This window comes from Toxorhynchites rutilus, chromosome 1 (assembly GCF_029784135.1).
Source record: "Toxorhynchites rutilus septentrionalis strain SRP chromosome 1, ASM2978413v1, whole genome shotgun sequence".
Taxonomy (NCBI): Eukaryota; Metazoa; Arthropoda; class Insecta; order Diptera; family Culicidae; genus Toxorhynchites; species Toxorhynchites rutilus.
The window spans coordinates 135,336,689-135,355,808 of NC_073744.1; the positions used below are offsets into that span (position 1 = coordinate 135,336,689).

Sequence of the window (19,120 nt, forward strand, 5' to 3'; positions counted from 1 at the left end):
GATACCAGCATTGGAATAAATCGTTACTCACACTCTCGGTAGGAAGCGGAAGACTTTGTTTTCCCTCGACATATGCGTCAGAATGTGCTCGGTGATAATTTGACCCGCCTGCAGTAACACATTAGGAGGGTTCGGAGGTTGAGCCGAGCGCAAGGTCCACATAGTGCCCGCTTTTTTCACTTCTGTGCCGCACTTGAACCGTATCCTGTCGTTGGTAAGAGTTTGGGTCATGATTTCCTTTCTCGCGTTCGGGGACAGTTTCGACATCTGAAACCAGAGAGACACATAATCAAACATTTTAAACTGGAGAGGCAAATTAATTTACCTGATCGGATAACTGCAGTGTCTTCCAGTTATCCTCCACGTATGGAGCGATCGCCTTCGTCACGTCGTAGAAGCGCTTCCCGTTGCGTGCGATCAGATTGTACAGCGTTAGATGTATTAGATCCGGCCAACTAATGTCCAAACGCCGCACAAACTCATGCCCATGGTTGCAAATCGAGCAGATGAAAAAATAAAATCGGTCCCCCAGGAAGATGGGGTACTGCAGGCTACGAATACAGCGCCCGTGGAACCATTGTTGACATCGGCTACATTGAATCATCTCCCGTAGCCAATCGCCATCTTGTCCACAATAGCAGTAGCGCTGTTCGCTGTTTATCCGGTGCTGGGGGTCCCATGTCAGCGATTCGATCTGAAGATGGATGAATTCAGTTTGTCACACAATCTGTACTTTGATATTTACAAGAAGTGTTTGTAGATAATCAATCGATGCCTCAAAACTTCACACAATAAACCGAGCACGCTCATTGGTCAAAATCATATCCGAATATGCAATCGACAAAGATGTTGTGTTTAGAAATTTTATACTCGCAGCATTGCATGAAATAGATTCTCATCCCCATCCAAATCATCCTCATCCCCATCCAAATCACTCCCTCCCATTCTACATGCAATGTGAGGTGCATGACACATCTATAACCAGCACGATAACCCGATGTTCATACAGAAGAACACTACCAATATAATTTTCACTCCGTATCCATCCTTTACCCGTGCAAGATCGCGAATAAATCCATGTCTGTTTAGCAGTTTCAAATGTTTTTTTTTCTTCAAAGTTTGATTCTCCAAACGAGCCACATTTCAAACCGTTTTCCTCAAGAGCAAATTCTTGAGTTCCTGAGCTATCAACATCGAAGGTGCTTCCATACGATGGATTCGCCATTCACGCCAACGGTCGGAGCCACCATGTACAGTAATCGTTCGCTAACTGGTCTGCTTTTTAACTGGGCGAACGTTAACTGGTCCTTGGACCTGTTAAATAGCAGAATTTTGTAAACAATCGACGCCATATTCAAATGGAAGATTTGCTGTGAGGGGCATTCGAATGTCATTTGAAGTGTTATGAAAATTGACATAATTTTTGCATGATAGAAACATTGATTAAATTAAATTACAGAAAAAAAATTTCCTCAAACTATGTTATATACCTGTTGTTGCACTTAATGCGAATTTTCCATTGGAATCCCTTTGTTTATCCAATTTCATGATCAACGCGATTCAAACAATTCATTGAAGTTCCCCTCGATTTTATTTGACGTTTTGCTTGCCGGACCAGTTAAAACGCGAATGTCGATAACTGGTCTTCCCTTTTCGCTCAGTTAGCGAATGTTTACTGTATTTTGTCGCCAGATCGAATCCGGAAAATTCCTTTCGGGTCCAAGAGGAACAACCCAAAGTTCCGATGAGAAATGGCTGAGTTGTAAATTGATTCAATGTCCCAGTCGAGTCGAGAAACGACAAAAAAATAATATCACGAATCATCTACGTGAGCTGTTGATTCGCACTGATTCGAACACTACTTCCTTGAAGGTCGCAACAAAGGATCAGGTTGACAACGACATGGCTTCAACTTCTATTTTGACTATAAATCATACGATTCATTCGTCTCCGAAACGACATGACGTCTTTCTACGTTACCCCCCTCTTGCACCGGAACAGAACGAAAACGATTTGAAGCATCATATTCAGGACATTGTCATCACCGTTCGCATGTTTGAACCTACCCAAAAAAAAACGGATCATCCACCCGCTACCTGACTTCAATAATATGGAAGATTTCCTACCATCTGACCCAGATTCACAGATTCAATGAAATACGAATACAATCCGGCCATTGTTATCACTTTATACTGTAGTGCGTAGTGCCTTCACCTTCAGTATTATGGAAGATTCTGAGCGCTCACCACAGTCGAACATTTTCTGTCTGTGTTCAACTACGAACTGTCTATGGGTTGAACCTGTGTAGATGCTGGTGATATCGTATTAAAATATAAACTTTTTGGTACTTTGTTCTGAATGGGGTCAAGCAGTTTTTCATAAACTGAATGTAATGTGGCGGGCTCATCTCACATGCCGTAAATACCAAATCAAGCATCGGAAAAGACCACCTGCAGTTTGAAAGCAGAAAATAGAATTATTACAAGTTAAAATTCTGCTTGTTCCAAATACAGTCGACATGTGCAAATATGGCTGCATTGCCTTGACACGTAACAAACATTGAAATAATTCATCTGTATTTGTGGCACAAATTTGGATTTGAATGAAAATAATTACTTCGTGATATGATACATTTTAGTGTAAATTTCCCATCATTTCCACTAAAACTCATCAATAATATAAAATCATTCTTAGATATAATTGTCGCTCAAGATGTTTCCATCACTTGCAGAAAATGTGTTCTATTATTACAGAGAACATATAGGGGAGGTGGGGGTAAAATGGACATGTTAAGAAGAACTTCAATTATGTCTTTGGAAACTCATGTTTCCCAAAACATTGTTGCAGCTTCTTGCAATTCAATATACTGTTTCTCTACCTAATTGGCGAAATATTTTACAAAAAAGTGTTTTTCAATCTTTTTTACCGAAAGTAAAATTTTTTTTTCGATGCGGGTCATATGGACATGTAGTGGGGGTAATATGGATAGGTTTGTAATATACGAAGCGTAGAGGTTTACCGCCAGAGGAATAATTTTATTCAACCAAGGTCTGAACTCATCACGAATGTCCGTCGAATGATGAAAAAATCGAATTAATCCACCTAAAAGTGATATCATGCTTTTCAGCAGTATAAACGGACAGACACCCAACTTTTTAGCTTTTGGTTCAAGTCAGCTTCTAAAAGGTCCACATTTGTCGATATGATTTCCGCAGTGCTTGGATATTGAATGAACTGAATATGAACCAATGCCATTCATTCGTTTATTCATTCATGAACAATACTCCTTTTGAACCATCCAACACCGTGATGCCGGGCGAACTGCCTTGATTCACTACCACCAACGTCGGTGAACCATCAACATTCGAAGTTTGAATGCTAAACGTGGAGGGGGAACATTCAATGCTCATTCTCTCTTCTTTTCGTGTAATACCTTTTAGTGGACGTCATCCACTCTCAGCTGTAAACAGAATGTAGTCGCATGTGCTCTTTTAGCGGGCATCGGGTGAGCTGTGGTGCATGAAATGATGTGTGGGGCACGGATAGATAATTGAACGGAAGCATTTTTCTCTTATCGCGGAAAGCAAGTTTACTTGTGCTCTGTCAGCAGATTACATTGCTTGAGTTACTTTCTTATTCTTCTATATTAAAATCCAACGTTGGACACGTGTTTGGACTATGCGTTTAGTGGAATTTGATAAAAATGGCAACTAAAAGAAAAATTCAATACTCAGAGGAACCAAACCGTGGTCGAGTGGTTAGCGTCACACCTAACAAGCCGGGCTGAATTCCCGTTCTGGTCGGAGAAATTTTTCGTCAAAGAAATTTCCTTCGATTTGCACTGTGGTCATGCGTGTTCTAGAGCTTACCACTCAGAATGCTTTCAAGGCATGTTATTTGGCATAGAAATTTCAAGTATTGATAAAAAAATGACGCAAGTAACACTACGTTGAGACGGCGAAATTTCTATAGGAATGTTTAAGAATGAGGGGCCAACCATGTAGCGTTTTGGGACGTGTACCGCGTTAGCGCTCCTCTCGTTTTATGTTAACATTTTAGACTTGGCACTTTTTAACACGCACGCTAGATATGGGGTACAGACTAGGGGGGCGTTGCTGATTAATGGTCAGCTGCATCCCAATAGGAAGTATCCCGTGTCGGGCACACGTACAGAGCATCGAAGACTGCGACATACCAATTATGAGAACACTTGTAATACTAACCTCGAGTCAACCGCGAGTAATCGGTTACATATTACTAACATAGTCTGAGCAAACATTGTCAAAATATTGAACTCCCGGCCCCGTTAGGCTGACGCCATATGAGCCTTAATAAAATATATATTTTGGAAAAAAAAACACGTTGAGCCCCGAATTGTTCTTGCTGAGCATTCCATTCAGCCTGTATCAAGAGCATTTTCACAATATCAGTGACGGTCCCAGCTCCCAAAGATACTTATTGTATAAATAGAAATTAGTCAGGGATTCGACATTTTGTAAAACATCCGAAAACAAACCAGATGTATTTTTATTTTCTTATTTGGTAACTGTCAATCCCCCAGGGACCGACGCTGGGCTCAACGTGTTTACATTGGGTGTACAAATTGAACAAATCTTGATTCTAACGCTTATTACTCATACATTTTTCGGTGGATTTAAGAATTTTCCTTCAAACCAATGCACCAATCCTTCAATTCATATAAATATAACCAAGCTCATCTGCATGCTCAAAAAATGGCTCCGTACTCAAACGGTTAAACAAAAAGTGATAAACACTACAAAGGAAAAAAAGTGGGAGCATCATATTACCTTTATGTAAATTCACAGCCTATGATGAAACACCTTTTGAACATGTTCAAAAAAAAGTCGATACAATACTCGTTCGCTAACTAGGCTGGAAATTCAATCCAATTAGCGAATTCCACTCGCTTAGTGAGCTGCAGAACAGCGAAATCAAAAGAACGAATTGAATATGACGCCTATTATTGATATACAAATGGGCTGCAGCCTAGTCAACGCACGCCCTGTTTAAGAGCCATTTAAAATAGGCACATTTAGCGAACGCACAACTTAAAGAAACGACCCACGGGTTGCATGTAGTTCTAACATATTAGTTCTAGCTGGCTCAAATGGAATGCGCTTGATAGGACAGAGAAAAATATCTGCATTCAGACTCAGTAACCATCTCTGAATCTGAATGATTCAACGGCAAACCGGCCCGTGAATCTCATATGCTACCGAACCAATTATACAGCTTACAGGCTACGTTCAGTGGACAAGAGAGTATTGCTAGACTCTCTCCGAAAATTCTCACAGCTGTTTAACGTTATGAGTACAAGTTCTTCAGCACATACGCATGGAAACATTCGTTCTCGCTCTTTTCCCTCGCGTGGCATCTTCAGCGCAAACATCAGTTGTTCGGTGTGTTAGTGTGAGAGTTTCAGAGCAGCTGAACTGTTTTACTGTTCGTTCATTCAAATTTGAATGAATGGTGAAAGCACTGGATTTCCGTCTATAGACGCATTGCATTCCTTAGGAATAGATTAAACAGACTTTTCCCAGCCCATCTCACTCCCATTGGCAACTGTACGTTTTACCCCATCAGTACAATTATTTCAATAATTTTAATGTTCCACTCAAAAATGAATTTACTTTTCCGTACATACCTAATATCGCTTCTCTGTCAACTCACAAACCGAAATATAACCATCAGCCAATCGAATTTTAATGCTAAACCATTCAAAATGTTTAATATTGTAGCAGCTTCAATTACATCCACACGCGGAATCATGTATGATTATCGGTTTTTGTATCCCTTTTCCACTTTTGATCAGTATTCATTGCCATAGGGTGGCTCAAATATTATAGAATAACATGTAGAAGGTGTTCTCATTAACAGAAATCGGAAATTCAAAATGTATCTATACAAATCAACCACTTGTCCATATTACCCCCACTGTCCGTGGAGCCGATCTGGCGTAGTGGTAACATCCATACCTCTCCCGCTGAAGATCACGAGTTCAATTCTCACTCCCAACATTCTTCCAAAATTGGAAGTAAAAAGTGACGAACCAGCCAAAAGTGTTGAAAGTCACTATAATACAGATATAAAAAAACCCCACTGTCCGTATTACCCGCGGTTCCCCTATTCGATGCGAAAAAGTTATTTTTGATTTAAAATTTCCATTTTGAAAGTGCGTTCATTGCTTTCCTTTTACGCAAAGGAACACAAAGCTCAATGCCATCGTTGTCGACATGTATGGCAAGGTTGTCACATTTGTACAACCCAATTGAATTTGACTCGATCAGATTCCAGAATGCGAAATTGAGATCCGTTCGGGTAATTCAGACTAGATCCGATCTCAGAATACGTTATTTTGACGTAGGACTACGTCTAGCCTTTCGATTTACAGTGAATCAAAAAATTGCCTGTACAATTGCTGTTCTAATAAAAAATAAGGTTAAACACATATTTAATCAATCAACAGAAATGTCATATTTATTTCGTTTCATAGTAAAACACTCCCCTATGCATATGCATAATTGAAAGCATGTTAGAATTCATTCCATTTATTGAAAAACAATAAAAACAAAAAATTGTTTAAAAAAAGACGCCAAAAAATTGTCCGTACATCTTAAAGAATCGTACCAAGTCGATCGGAAGTACCAAGTCAATACTTGGTATGGCCTCCTTTCGCAGCAATCACACTCTGTAGACGTCTTTTCATAGACAGTGCCAACTTTTGTGTTATTTCCGGAGAGATCTTCTGCGATTCTTGCATCAGAACCTCCTTCAGCTGGTTCTTGTTCTGAATCGGGTGCTCACGGATCTTCCGCTCCAAATGGTCCCACAAATTCTCAATCGGATTGAGATCGGGTGACTGGGGAGGACGGGGAAGTGTTGACTTGACGTTGTAGAGGAGCCATTCCTTGATAAGATGCGACGAATGTTGTGGATCATTATCTTGAACGAACTGAAAATTGGATCCATGACCCAACTTTTACGCACTTGCTTTCAAATGCGTCTTCAAAATGTTCACGTAAACGAATCGATCCATAGTAGATTCAATAAACGTCAGGTTTCCAGAACCACTTGCACTAAACGCACCCCATACCATAACATGACCCCCACAATGCTTGACTGTGGGTCGCAAATTTTTTGATTCGGTATTCGGTTTACGCCACACTCTAACTTGTCCATCAGACCCAAAAATGTTAAACTTGCTCTCATCCGTGAAAATCAGGTTCTTCCAGAACTTCTCTGGTTTAACGACGTACTTCTGGGCATACTCCAGACGTTTTTTCTTATTTTTAGCTGATATGAATGGCTTCTTTCGTGCATCGCATCCTCGATACCCTTTGTCATGGAGCACATTCCGTATTGTTTGAGGGTTAACCTTGATTTTGGCTTTTTGTGACAAGCTGTCGGACAACTTAGGAGCACTCAACTTTGGATTTTGTTTGATTTCCCGCAGAAGTATGCGATGGTGAAGGTCTGTGAGCTTTGACTTGCGTCCTCTTCCAGGAGTTGTTTCCAAAGAATTAGTTTTCTTGATGTTCTGAAGCACATATTGAACAGACGATCGTGGTCGATTCACAACATCTGCGATTTCGGACATGCTTTTGCCTTCATTTCTCAGATCCACGATCAGTTTGCGAATCTCAACTGGGATTTTTTTCACTGTGGGAAACGGCCGTGTTTGTAACTGAAAATAAACACCAAATTTCGAAGATTTTACCGTTTTTGCAGCTGAAAACACTGGAGCGCTACGCAACAGATGCTGTTTGTGCTGAGTGACAGATGGTCGATTGTTTACATTGCTTATTTTTGAAAAAGTCGTAACTGTACGGATAATTTTTTGGCACGAATTTTTTAACTTTTCAACTTTATTATGATTTTATCGAGCTCAACAATTTTTTTCGGTTACGGGCAATAAAAAAGACATATTTGTTTATAAAATGAAACAGATTTACTGCTGCATAGATTATATTTCATACATACATTTTTGTGCTGCAATATTTGAGGCTGTACGGACAATTTTTTGATACAGTGTAGGTGCCGATTTTTATCGAAGCATTCTTCAACATGATAATGCAAGCTCTCTCACAAACGTCGATTGAATTGGTTACACATCGTAAACTGCTAATTTGGCACCCAATGTCGTTTTCTTGTTCCCGAACCTCAAGAATAAACTGCGTGATCAATGACTAAACGATAATAGAAGAAGCGGTTGAGGCGGTACCTCCAAACCATGTATTTTAACATGGTTTCGAAGTGCCAGTTGAAGTGGTTCATACGGTTTGAGAGAATGCAAAAGTGTGTCAATAATCATGCAGGGTATTGACTACCTGGAAATACCTTGAAAATCATGGGATATCGAGGAATTCCGTTACCAATTAGGAAAAAATACAATTCTTCTTGATCACTATGAGGGTTCTACTGCCACTGCAAACTGCTTACTGCTACTACAAACTCCTATAGCAAGCATAACACATCAAAAGCTCGGATCAGGCACCTCTAGTGATGTGGAATCCGGTAGTTGCTCGTTTGTTTTGAGAGACTTCAAACTTTTCGCCTCTGAAATCTGCGTGGGGGCCTCAATTGACCATCTTTATGTCGATCACATCAATGGTCTCCGCTCTCTGGTCTAACTAAACAATGCGATAAAAAAAAACCTTGTCACGTTCCTCGTTCGTGCCACAAAACACTCTTATTACTTATTGACGTAGGATTACGTCTAACCTTTCAATATAGGGGCCATTCTAATATTTCGATGTGTAAAAGTGTTCAGTTTTTGAACGTTAATACCTCTTTAATTTAACGATGGATTTCGATTCTAAATACACGAATGAATAGGAAATATCCTCAGCTATTTCTTGTATGCTCTACATTACTATTTTTCAGTTTATAATATTACGCTTCCTTTGCTTTCGTTCATTTCTACCTCTACTCTCGCACCGTGAGGACTCGTTTCATCGGGACCAAGCTTCTTCTTCTTGAATGGCGTTAACGTTCCCTGTGGAACTTTTGCCGTCTCAACGTATTCATTAACTAGCGTCGTTCATTAATACTTGGTTGAGATTTCTATGCCGAATAACACGCCTTGAATGTACTCTAAAGTGGCAAGCTCTAGAATACGCGTGACCACAGTGCAAGCCGGAAGAATTTTCTTTGACGAAAAATCCCCCAACCAGAACGGGAATCGAACCCGAACACCCGGCATGATAGTGTGGGACGCTAACCACTCGGCCACGGGTGCACGGGACCAAGCAGACAGCGTAAGTCTACCGCTGGTAAGGCATCACGAAAGCAGCTCGGAAAAGTGCGCCAGCCACAGGAGGTGTGAAGAAGCCACATCGCTACAGACCGGGAACCGTCTCTTTGCGTGAAATTCGTCGCTATCAGAAGTCGACCGAATTGCTGATCCGCAAGCTACCTTTGCAGCGTTTGGTTCGTGGAATTGCCCAGGATTTCAAAACGGACTTGTGCTCCCAAAGTTCTCCGCCGTTATGGCACTGCACGAGGCAAGCGAGGCATATTTAGTCGGCCTGTTCGAAGATATCAATTTGTGTGCTAAGCCACGCAAAACACGTCACATCATGCCCAAGGACATCCAGATGGTCCGTCGTATCTGAGCAGAGTGTGTTTAAACAGCCGCGCTTCCGCTTTCGTCATTATTACCTTAGCATATAATCAACGGCCCTTTTCAGGGACACCAAATTTGATGAATTAAGAGTTCAGAAAAGTTTCTGCAGGCCGAACTTAAAGGAGTATTTAGCGAAAATCGTGGTGTCGAAAAAAAAATTGCAGAGAAAAATCAAGAAAACTATCAAGTAACTATCAGTAACTATATTAGTAACTATCAATCGCACTAATTCAATATGCAAAAAAATGTTATGGCTGTGGTATAATATTGAACGTAATGCAAAGTGTCCGGATTCAAATACATTACTGAAAAAAAGAGTTGACTCAACTGAAAATTTTCGTGAAAAGTGGTAGGTTTGTTCTTTATCGCAAAACATTAGATCCGTATTTTTTATTTTTCCAGTAGGGTGACCATTTCCATTTTAGGGTTGTCCGAAAAATCAACTTTTTGTCAAAAATGACTTTTTTCAACAATTCATAACTTTTGAACTACTAACCCGATTCAGATGATCGACATATCAAATTAAAGCCAATCACCTGGTATTTTTTGAAAAAATGCAGAAAATTCGTAATCTATTCTCGTTATTATTGATTGTATTGCTTTTTTATTGTTTTCATATGGTCGGGACCAAGGGCGCTATATTTTTTCATATTCTTTTCTGAAAAGCTGAGGATTTTTTACATAATATGTCGAAACCAGAGAGGCATTTTGTTCGTTTTTGAGTAATGATTTTTCAAACTTGACCGATGGTTGGAAAAATCCATTTTCTTCTCTTTTTTTTTGGTTTTTTGGCGAAACCGAGATGAAAAATGAACTCAGCGTATCCGAAAACAGACATTTTGGTATTAATCACGATAAAAACTGAAAATTTGGAATTTTCCACCTTGCCTCTCCTTCCCCTTTTGGTTTTTTGGTGAAACCAAGTTGAAAAATGAACTCTGTGTATTCGAAAACATACATTTTGATACCAAACATGACAAAAACTGAAAATTTTGAACTTTGTCCCCTTGCCCCTCCTCCCTTTTTGGTTTTTTGGTGAAACAGAGTTGAAAAATGAACTCAGCGTATCCGAAAATCCCAGTCTACCAAAAATTGGGTTTTTAGCTACAAAATCTGAGTTTTGGTCGTTAAACCATGTAAGCACACTTACAATACATTAGTTGTTTTTTATTTAACAACCAACATATTCACTAGAAATATTTTTTATGACAGAACAATGTTTGACGGGTCAGCTAGTCTGTCTATAAAAATAATGCTTTCGTTCTCCTAAAAAAATTGTCACGAATTTTCCAGACATACATATAAGCTGTCCTGACTGCTTCCTGATTTTTTTAAAATTTTAGTGGGCAACCCTGGATGGGAGTTGAAAGTTAGGGTCATATGTATGGTTTAAAAATAAATAAAATTAAAATAAAAGAAAAACAAATAAGGGGCTGTCCACATACCACGTGGACAACTTTAGGGAGGTAGGAGTTACGAAAATGTCCACGATTGTCCACGGTAACTGGGGTAAGGGTATAGTCAATGTCCACGTGGATAAGTGAAATAAATATTTGAGATAAAAAGACGGGTGGGTAATGTCGGGGACATAACCGGAGTGACGTAGGACTATACAAAGGGGACAGCTTTTGTTAAATATATATTTTAAATATATTGTTTCATTTTCTTCTCCTACGTGAATACCTACCTATCTACCTGAAAAATAGATTAGTTTACTGTTTACTCTTAATGAATATGTTGATGGTTCTCAAAAGAACCTTTGGTGTTGTGTTTTTGTTATCACTCGATATTCCCATCTTGTTCGGTTAAACCTTCCCTGTTTAGCTATTGCGTTTGCCACTCACCACAGCTTTCACAGTTGGAAAATTTCTTCCCATCCAGCTTGTGACATGTTGTTCAGTAAATTACATTTAATGCGACGTGCCGGAAAAACACTTTGCCACTCACAGAAACTAATTGTTGCCTTGATGAGCGCCGAACCGAAGCTGCTCTGTTCTTGATGCGGGTTTTCTGATTGTCGTGAGCAGCTTTGCCAGCCAACTCGAGCACTCCGACGGCCGAAACTCTATAATCGCTGTTAGGTATACTGGTGCTCCGGCACCAATCCGTTCGGCCTAGTTACCCTTGCGGAGCAATCAGTGAATGCGACCAACAGGGAACTGGAGACCTGCACGGTTCGAGTGAGACTTTGCCTTTCCCTTAATTTGTCCTCCTCTGTTACGTCCACGATGCCGATGCCGTACAACCACACGGGTTTACGGTTTGAAAGAAAATAAGATATTTTTTTGGGGTCCGCGAGTTTTATACTCTAGCGGTAGACACTCACAGGATAGAGACAAATCGGCAGACTCAGCCAGAGGGGCGAGTCCAACGAGACGAACGAATGTATAAAGAACAAACTTTTGTCTTCTGCTACCAGCTGCCGTTTTGCGATTGCGTTTGCCACTCGCCACTCGCTGCAACTGGCTGTTGTCTTGATGTCCACCGAACCGAATGTGTTCTGTTCCGAATGCGGGTTTTCTTATCGTCGCGAGCAGCTTTGCCAGCTAACTCGATCACTTCGGCGGCCGAAACTATATAACGCCGGCTAGGTGGACTGGTGCACTGGTACTAACGCGCTCGGCCTAGCTACCCTTGCGGGGAACTCCAGATCAACACGGTTCGAGCGGGATTTTGCCTTTCCCTTTACTTTTCCTCCTTTACCATGTCCAGACATGGCTGCTTGGGTTGGTTTGTTGATGTGTTGTGATGCGAAACGATGTGGTGTACGGTTTGAATGAGAATGATCGTTACGGCAGCGGAGCGGGGATTTTTAAGCTGACTGGCTGGCTCGAGAATTACACATGTGTGAGACTGCGACCAATGTTTCGTTCTTTTTTTCTTTTTCCTTTCCAATCGTGCTTCATTCTATTTCGCTGCTGCTCTGGTCGCCCGATTTGGTCGGTACGATTTGAGGAGCACAAAATGGACCAATCAAAAATGGGCACATAGTGCATTTTGACAATGCTTGATATTTCACAATTATTCAATTATTTATCTCAAGAAAAATGAAATGTTATTCGTTATGATAGATGCGTATATATATTTCCTATCAATTGATGCAAAAACCTTTGCGATCTATTGAGAAATGCTCGAGTTATAAGCGTTCCAAATCTTGCATTTTTTTCTACTTGTTCAGTGCCTAGATTTCCATTTCACCCCCTATATCTTCCGGTTAGACGTAGTCCTACGTCAAAAAATCACATATATATTTAAAAATCAACGGAATCTGTTTTTCATCTTCAAGAACTTTCAAACTTTCCTTCATGCTTGTTCTGCATATTTAACAATAAAAAGGTTGAGCTGCCTGATGTTTTTTTTTTCCAAATACTTTTGTGAACACAATGGTAGAATTCGTGATTTTTGAAGATACTCAACATGAAATTGCTACGGAAGTAAATAATCTAGCAATTTGGTGTCAGAGAACTAATCACAAAGCAGTTTGTGAAGATTTATCAGGTTGATTAAAAGCTTCTCGATAAGTTTCCAAATATCCTATGTACAGTGTTGGAAGGAAAAATAGTAAACATCATTACACAAAATACTTTTTCATGATTTTGTTTTTGAAAATGAACATGATGTAAACAAGCCATTGTTTGTATTCATTTTCAAATTATTATAAAACTCCAATTGGATTTTTTCATCCAGTATTGTGCATAGATGTTCAATGGAGTTGGGGTCTGGGGAATGGGATGTCCACTCAAGCATATTAATCTTTTTGGACTGAAAATAGCGTTTCGCAACCTTCGAGGTGTGCTTGGGATCATTGTTCTGTTGAAAAATATAGCCTTTAATATTCATTTTCCTCAGTGACGGCTTTAAGTTCTCCTCCAAGACATTGGCGTAGGACTCATCAGTCTTCTTTACATCGATCTTGACGAGATTGTCCACCCTATTCCAAGTAAACAGCCTCACACAAGCAGTGATCCTCCACTTGCTTGCTGTTGCTTGAGTAGGCTGGATAGCTCAGATTTCAGGCTGTCATTTCCTTGTGTCTTTTAACCTCAAACTTACTCTAATCGGTCCAAACAATCTTCTTACAGAAGTCAGAGCTCCTGGTCGTGGACCGTCAGAAGATTTTTTTCATTTCAATATAAAACATGCAAAATGCACACTCTAGTTGCAAATCGTGAATAAGTACCAAAATTGTATAAAAATGTCAAAATAATGATAATCTTTATATAGATACACAGTTGCATGTTAACCCTTTGCGGTCGTATTCAATTCGGATATGGGTGCAATACTGGTTGGAATTATTTACCTTGAAAGAGCAGTGATGCATAATGTGTATGACAATGAAAGATAAACAAGATTTTTTCAATTCGTTGTGAACTTTAGATGTATATCTACTGAATAATGTGTTTGAAAATGCTGTTTTTATATAAAACAATATATTCTAAAACTCTCGCTCGTGTGTCATCTTTCGAAACAGTCCCTCAAAAGGTTTTTTGGCTGAGAACAGACATACGAACGCGAAGATTCAATTTTTCACTTGCTTTTTCCAAAAATGTACACATTCGAGAGGAATTAAAATTCGAGCAATTTGAAAAAAAAAATGAAAAATTGTCACTTCTTTACAAAATTAACAACAAATTTCGCACGAATTACTACAAGTTTATGATTCGTAGGCCATCCTTAGTTTCCAATCTATCCAAACAATGTATTCGGCCAAGCTGCGGCATGTGGAAATTTGAATCTCGCTCCACGCAGAGGTAGCTGCTTGTTTAAGCTCAATAAAAATCACATACTGCCTATTCTTTGGCAGCTCTATTCCTCTATTCTTCGTGCGATCAATTTACATAAGTTATCGATTGGGGTTGGAACTGGTAAAAAAGCAGAGTAGTCCAGAATCGATGCCCCAGTCCTATAAACCATGTAAAGGACTTCTGACGTTTTTGAAATGATGCTTTATTCTGTTGGAATAGCACGGTGGTTTCGATGCAAAAACGGCAGCAAATGATTCAGGAATACTTTCTTAATTCTTATTGACATTCTTTGTTTCAAAGAGGCTTTAAACTTTCCCGTTCATACGTCTCTCAACCCTTTAACTCCCAACCTTTTTATTCGTGTGAGTGGAAAAATCATTTTAAACAGTCCTTTCTGATAGATAAGATCTAACATGAAATAAATTTGAAATGGAACAAGGGTACAACCGAGGTGTTTACTTGGTAATCTTAAATGTAAAAAATATTCAGGAATGTCCACGTGGACAACAGGGGGACGAAAGGGGAAGGGGGATGCACGAAACAATCTGTACTGAAGTGAAGCGAGCAAATGTACATGTTTTTAGTATTGCTGTTCAGGACCTGTCCGAAGAATGGAATCCATTTCTTCCGAATGGTCACATCCATCGGGAATCGATGAAATGATAATTTGTGGGATATGTTTTCATAATTCGAGTTGGACTCGAGCCGGGTGCCACTCATCGAGTCATGTGGTTGTCTGGCGTTTAGATAACGCTTGACATTTTACAGTTATTCAATTGTTCATCTCATGAAAAATAACATTATTAATGCGTAGATAAACGCGTAGAAATATTTCCTCTCAATTGATGCACACATTTGTTAGAAATGTTCGAGTTATAAGCACTCGAAATACGGGTAGGGTTAGCACACAAATCGGCAGAACATCTAAGATTGGACCAGTGGTAGTCCAACTTGGAAATCGTCGTTTGATTTTTCTGTTCGTTTTTCGCGTTATTCGTATCGTGTGTTCCTCTTTCCGCGTCATAAATTGGACACTTCGCGTAGTGTGTGATGAGCAAGAAGAAGAGGAAGGCAGGCTCGAGCCCTGCAAAAAACAAACGCATTGCCAGGGGCAATAAAATTTCGAGGTAAGCGTCATCTAATGATGCACGCGGTGTTGGTGCAGTGAAAAGCGCTCGCACAGAACCGATCCTTCGCGAATGTGACACCGCACCGAAAAACAGCGAAGTAGGCGATTTCAGCGCGTCGGTCGAAAATGTAAACGCCAGGGCAGCAACCAAAATCAAGTTCCCCCCGCTGGTGGTGAAGGCGGTCGCTCTTGACAAACTCATCAGCGAATTCGCATCGATGGGTGTTACAGCAGAGTACAAGCTGTGTGGCATAATTCGGTCTTTTTCCAAGCAGTTAACATTGTTTATTTTCCGTCTTCATAAGGGCTTCGTTTGTGCCTTTGAGAATGCATCAATGAATTAAACTGACGTTATGGCGAAGCAGACGTTAAGGTTGTGCACCAAAAAATTATTTGGGAATACCAAGCTTCTTGAATGTCTTACTGGAATGTTATAAGTTATTTTGGTTCGCGTGCCAGTCGCAAAACTGCCTTCAACTAGGATTGCATTTGCGCTAATATTGATCATAATGAAGGTTGTTATTAACAAAAAGAGTTTATTTCTCTTGTTTAGTCATCAAGAAAGTAAATGTTCTGAAATTTTGTATGTGATTAGGTTTTGCTTGCCAGTAGCAAAACTTCCTCCACTAGGGGTGACAGCTGCGCTTCTCTCGATCATGAGAAAGTAATGCAACTCTTTTCGAGGCCAGTAATATTAACAGAAGCGATTCTTTTGAGAATAGCGTAAAATGATGAAAAATGTTTATATTGCTAGTAGTTTCAAGCCACCAATGTATGGCTCTGTATGCATGTTATGGTGAACGCTTGTTTGGCGCTTGGTTTATGCTTAGTTTTGTACGAACGATATCGAGAGGTACGATTCCTTTGAGGCAATACTAAATAACATATAGCATGATATTTGATACTTGCAAGTGTTGTCATTGTTGTTGTTTACATGCGGTGCCAAAGATATATTGATGTATGAGATATATGATGTATGAGATATGGAATAATGGTGCTGGTGCAACATGTATATAATCGACTGTAGCCGAGTCTATGTCAATTTCGAAAAAGGCCACCGGAATAGCCTTCGAGGTAAATTTTCAATGCATTGACATGAAATGAATTGCGACATACAATTGTTTTGCGAGGGCAAGAATGAATCATCAATCAATTATCGTCAACTAAATTCGTGCTTTTTGTGTCCACGTGGTATGTGGACAGACCCTAATCAGAAAACAATGTTTTTCTGCATAGAGCCACCCTGATCGGTATCCTAGTGACATTATATATAGTTTACGACCTATTCTCATAACTGCCAATTTTTTTTGTATAATTTCAACAAAATCAATCTAGCTATTTCGGAGGAGCTTGACCACAAACACCATGATACGAGATTTTTATATATATAGAAGATTGTGGCACCAGGAACATAAGACAAAAAAACTTACATCGTACGGCAATTGGGATTTGTTACACAAAGGATCCAGTGACTCTGACAGAACACCGGAGCAGACATATCTTATATCTCGTCTCTTTCCATTTGGCGATGTACACCTAAAATAAAACAGCACGTTAATGCCCGCTCCAATTGCACATCCATCGAAAGCACTCACATCCGACAGAACCAGTACCCGTTCCGTTCGAAGCTCTCATCCATACACTTAACGTGGTATCCACGGCCACAGTTCTCGCACACCTCCACACTATTCTCCGCACTGTATTGTTTGCACACCACGCAAGCCGGCGAAGCATCCGCCTCGCCGCTACTCAACTTGGTCAGCTCTCGAAAATCCGACCAACACTCCGTGTTATCATTGAACCGCACCAAACACTGGCTGTTCCCAATCGCAATGATCGTACCCAAATAAAATCTCCCGTCCTTGTTCTCCACCAGGACGTCTTCCTGCAGCTTGTACTCCCCTGAGTTTTTCTCCGGTGTCACCGGTAACAACTGGCCAAGTGAGGATGTGGTCGAGTCCGGTTCCAAATCGGTGCTCGATCGCTTGTGACTGGCCGCCTTCGGCGTCGGAATTGGGCCGTTCTCCGTCCCAACATTCGGTTGCGGCGGCTCGTTGAAATGATTGTTGATACAAATGTTGATCCGATCCACCACCATGGTGGACCGCTTCGGCACATTCGCGCTGGCATTTGGCGAAGAGTTGGTCTGGTGGGATGTCAGAATCGTTATGGAACTATTGTTGATTGTACTCGATGGACTCCCATCTCCAGTCACCGGGGCAGGGTGGTGGTGATTAATGAACGGCCCGGAATGACCATTGAGGAACTCATGGATAATGATCTGCTGCTTCGTTTGCCCTCCGCCAGGATGGGATTCTTCCAGTTGCTTGCAGCAGTATTTGTCGTCCACTGCGTCGTTGGAGGTGGAGGAAGTTTCTATGGACACTAGCGGCTTATCCACCATCTTAGTCGGGTGACCGTAATCACCGGTTGATATAGATGTGGACGACAAAGTAGGTGTCAGGAAGCCATCCTTGCTGGTGGACATGGTCACGAAACCTCCTTGCTTCTAAGTGAGCTGCGAAGAGAGAATAATAGTAGTGAAACTTAATAAAATAGTAATGACATTTGCGTAAGTTAACAAGTTTCCTCTCAATTCTCATCTTAAGAAACAGAGTATAAATAAATGATTCTACGACAGTATCGTATGTCTTCAGAAAAGTTGTCGTCACTTCCAGGAAAGCATAAACACAAACCTTTCGTCGGAAAGATACGCGAGAAGGAAACGAACGAAAAAAAAAACCGCGTTTATTGCTTTTAGCTGCTGTTCGCGAAGTCGATGAGAACCGTAATGTTTCGACGCCTACTCTGCCTATGGTTTGGGGCAAACCGAGATACAGCGGAATTTCAAATTCTCTTCTTCTTTTGTCGTTTTTATTCGCAGCCATTTGGCAGCGATAGAACACGGGGCAGCGGTAATTATGCTATTTCACTCCACTCGGAGCAACACCCTCAATTAAATTGATCACTAGGATTCATTGATCATTCATTTCTTATGTAAAAAAAAAACACTACTCGCACAAGACATCATCGACACCATTGGCGCCCAGAAATTGTTTCCCACGTCAAGTACTTTCTTCCCTTCTCGCGCAAACATTTCGACATCGATGAGCTCCATCGATCAAAACTTTGCGCTTCGCACTGAGACAATTCTTACTTTGGCAACAAACGCCACCGATCGACCGCTACTTACCACGGCTGGATCAAATTTCCATTGATGAGACGGAAATCTAACTGATCGCAGTATTTTCCCACCCGCTAGACACTGGAAAATCGAGTAATTTTGCTCGGATTAATTGAAAATTCCAACAGCAGCAGCGGTTGCCATCTTTTTCCTCGCTCTCTTTGCTTACACTTGGCTGTGGCAAGAGGAAAAACTTTTGGGAGGGCACTCACGAAGTTTTAGTACAACAACCCGGTGAAACTGACAGTTATTTTTGAGAGCTGGCAGGCCGAGAGCTCGTGGCGCGACTTTTGAACAGATCGAAGAAAAGCAAAGGGTGTATCGTGTATTTATAACGAAAATATCAGGGGTTAGACATCAATTGAATATAGGCTACCCAAAGTCAAAATCAATATGGCGTCATTTGTTTACCAACA

At 40.5% G+C, this 19,120-nt stretch overlaps 1 protein-coding gene across 1 annotated transcript in view; it reads right to left on the bottom strand.

The window, feature by feature from the left end:
• The window catches only part of LOC129778461 (polycomb protein Pcl), a 34,646-nt gene extending 15,757 nt beyond the window's left edge, over window positions 1–18,889 (bottom strand). Inside the window, exons 1-5 of the mRNA XM_055785365.1 lie at window positions 18,714–18,889; window positions 17,116–18,038; window positions 16,951–17,056; window positions 326–694; window positions 32–267 (exon numbers count right to left, since the gene is read on the bottom strand). Of these exons, the coding sequence (XP_055641340.1) occupies window positions 32–267; window positions 326–694; window positions 16,951–17,056; window positions 17,116–18,008 (1,604 nt within the window). The 5' untranslated portion in view covers window positions 18,009–18,038; window positions 18,714–18,889. The remainder of the gene's footprint in view (window positions 1–31; window positions 268–325; window positions 695–16,950; window positions 17,057–17,115; window positions 18,039–18,713) is intronic.
• Window positions 18,890–19,120: the final 231 nt, after the last annotated feature.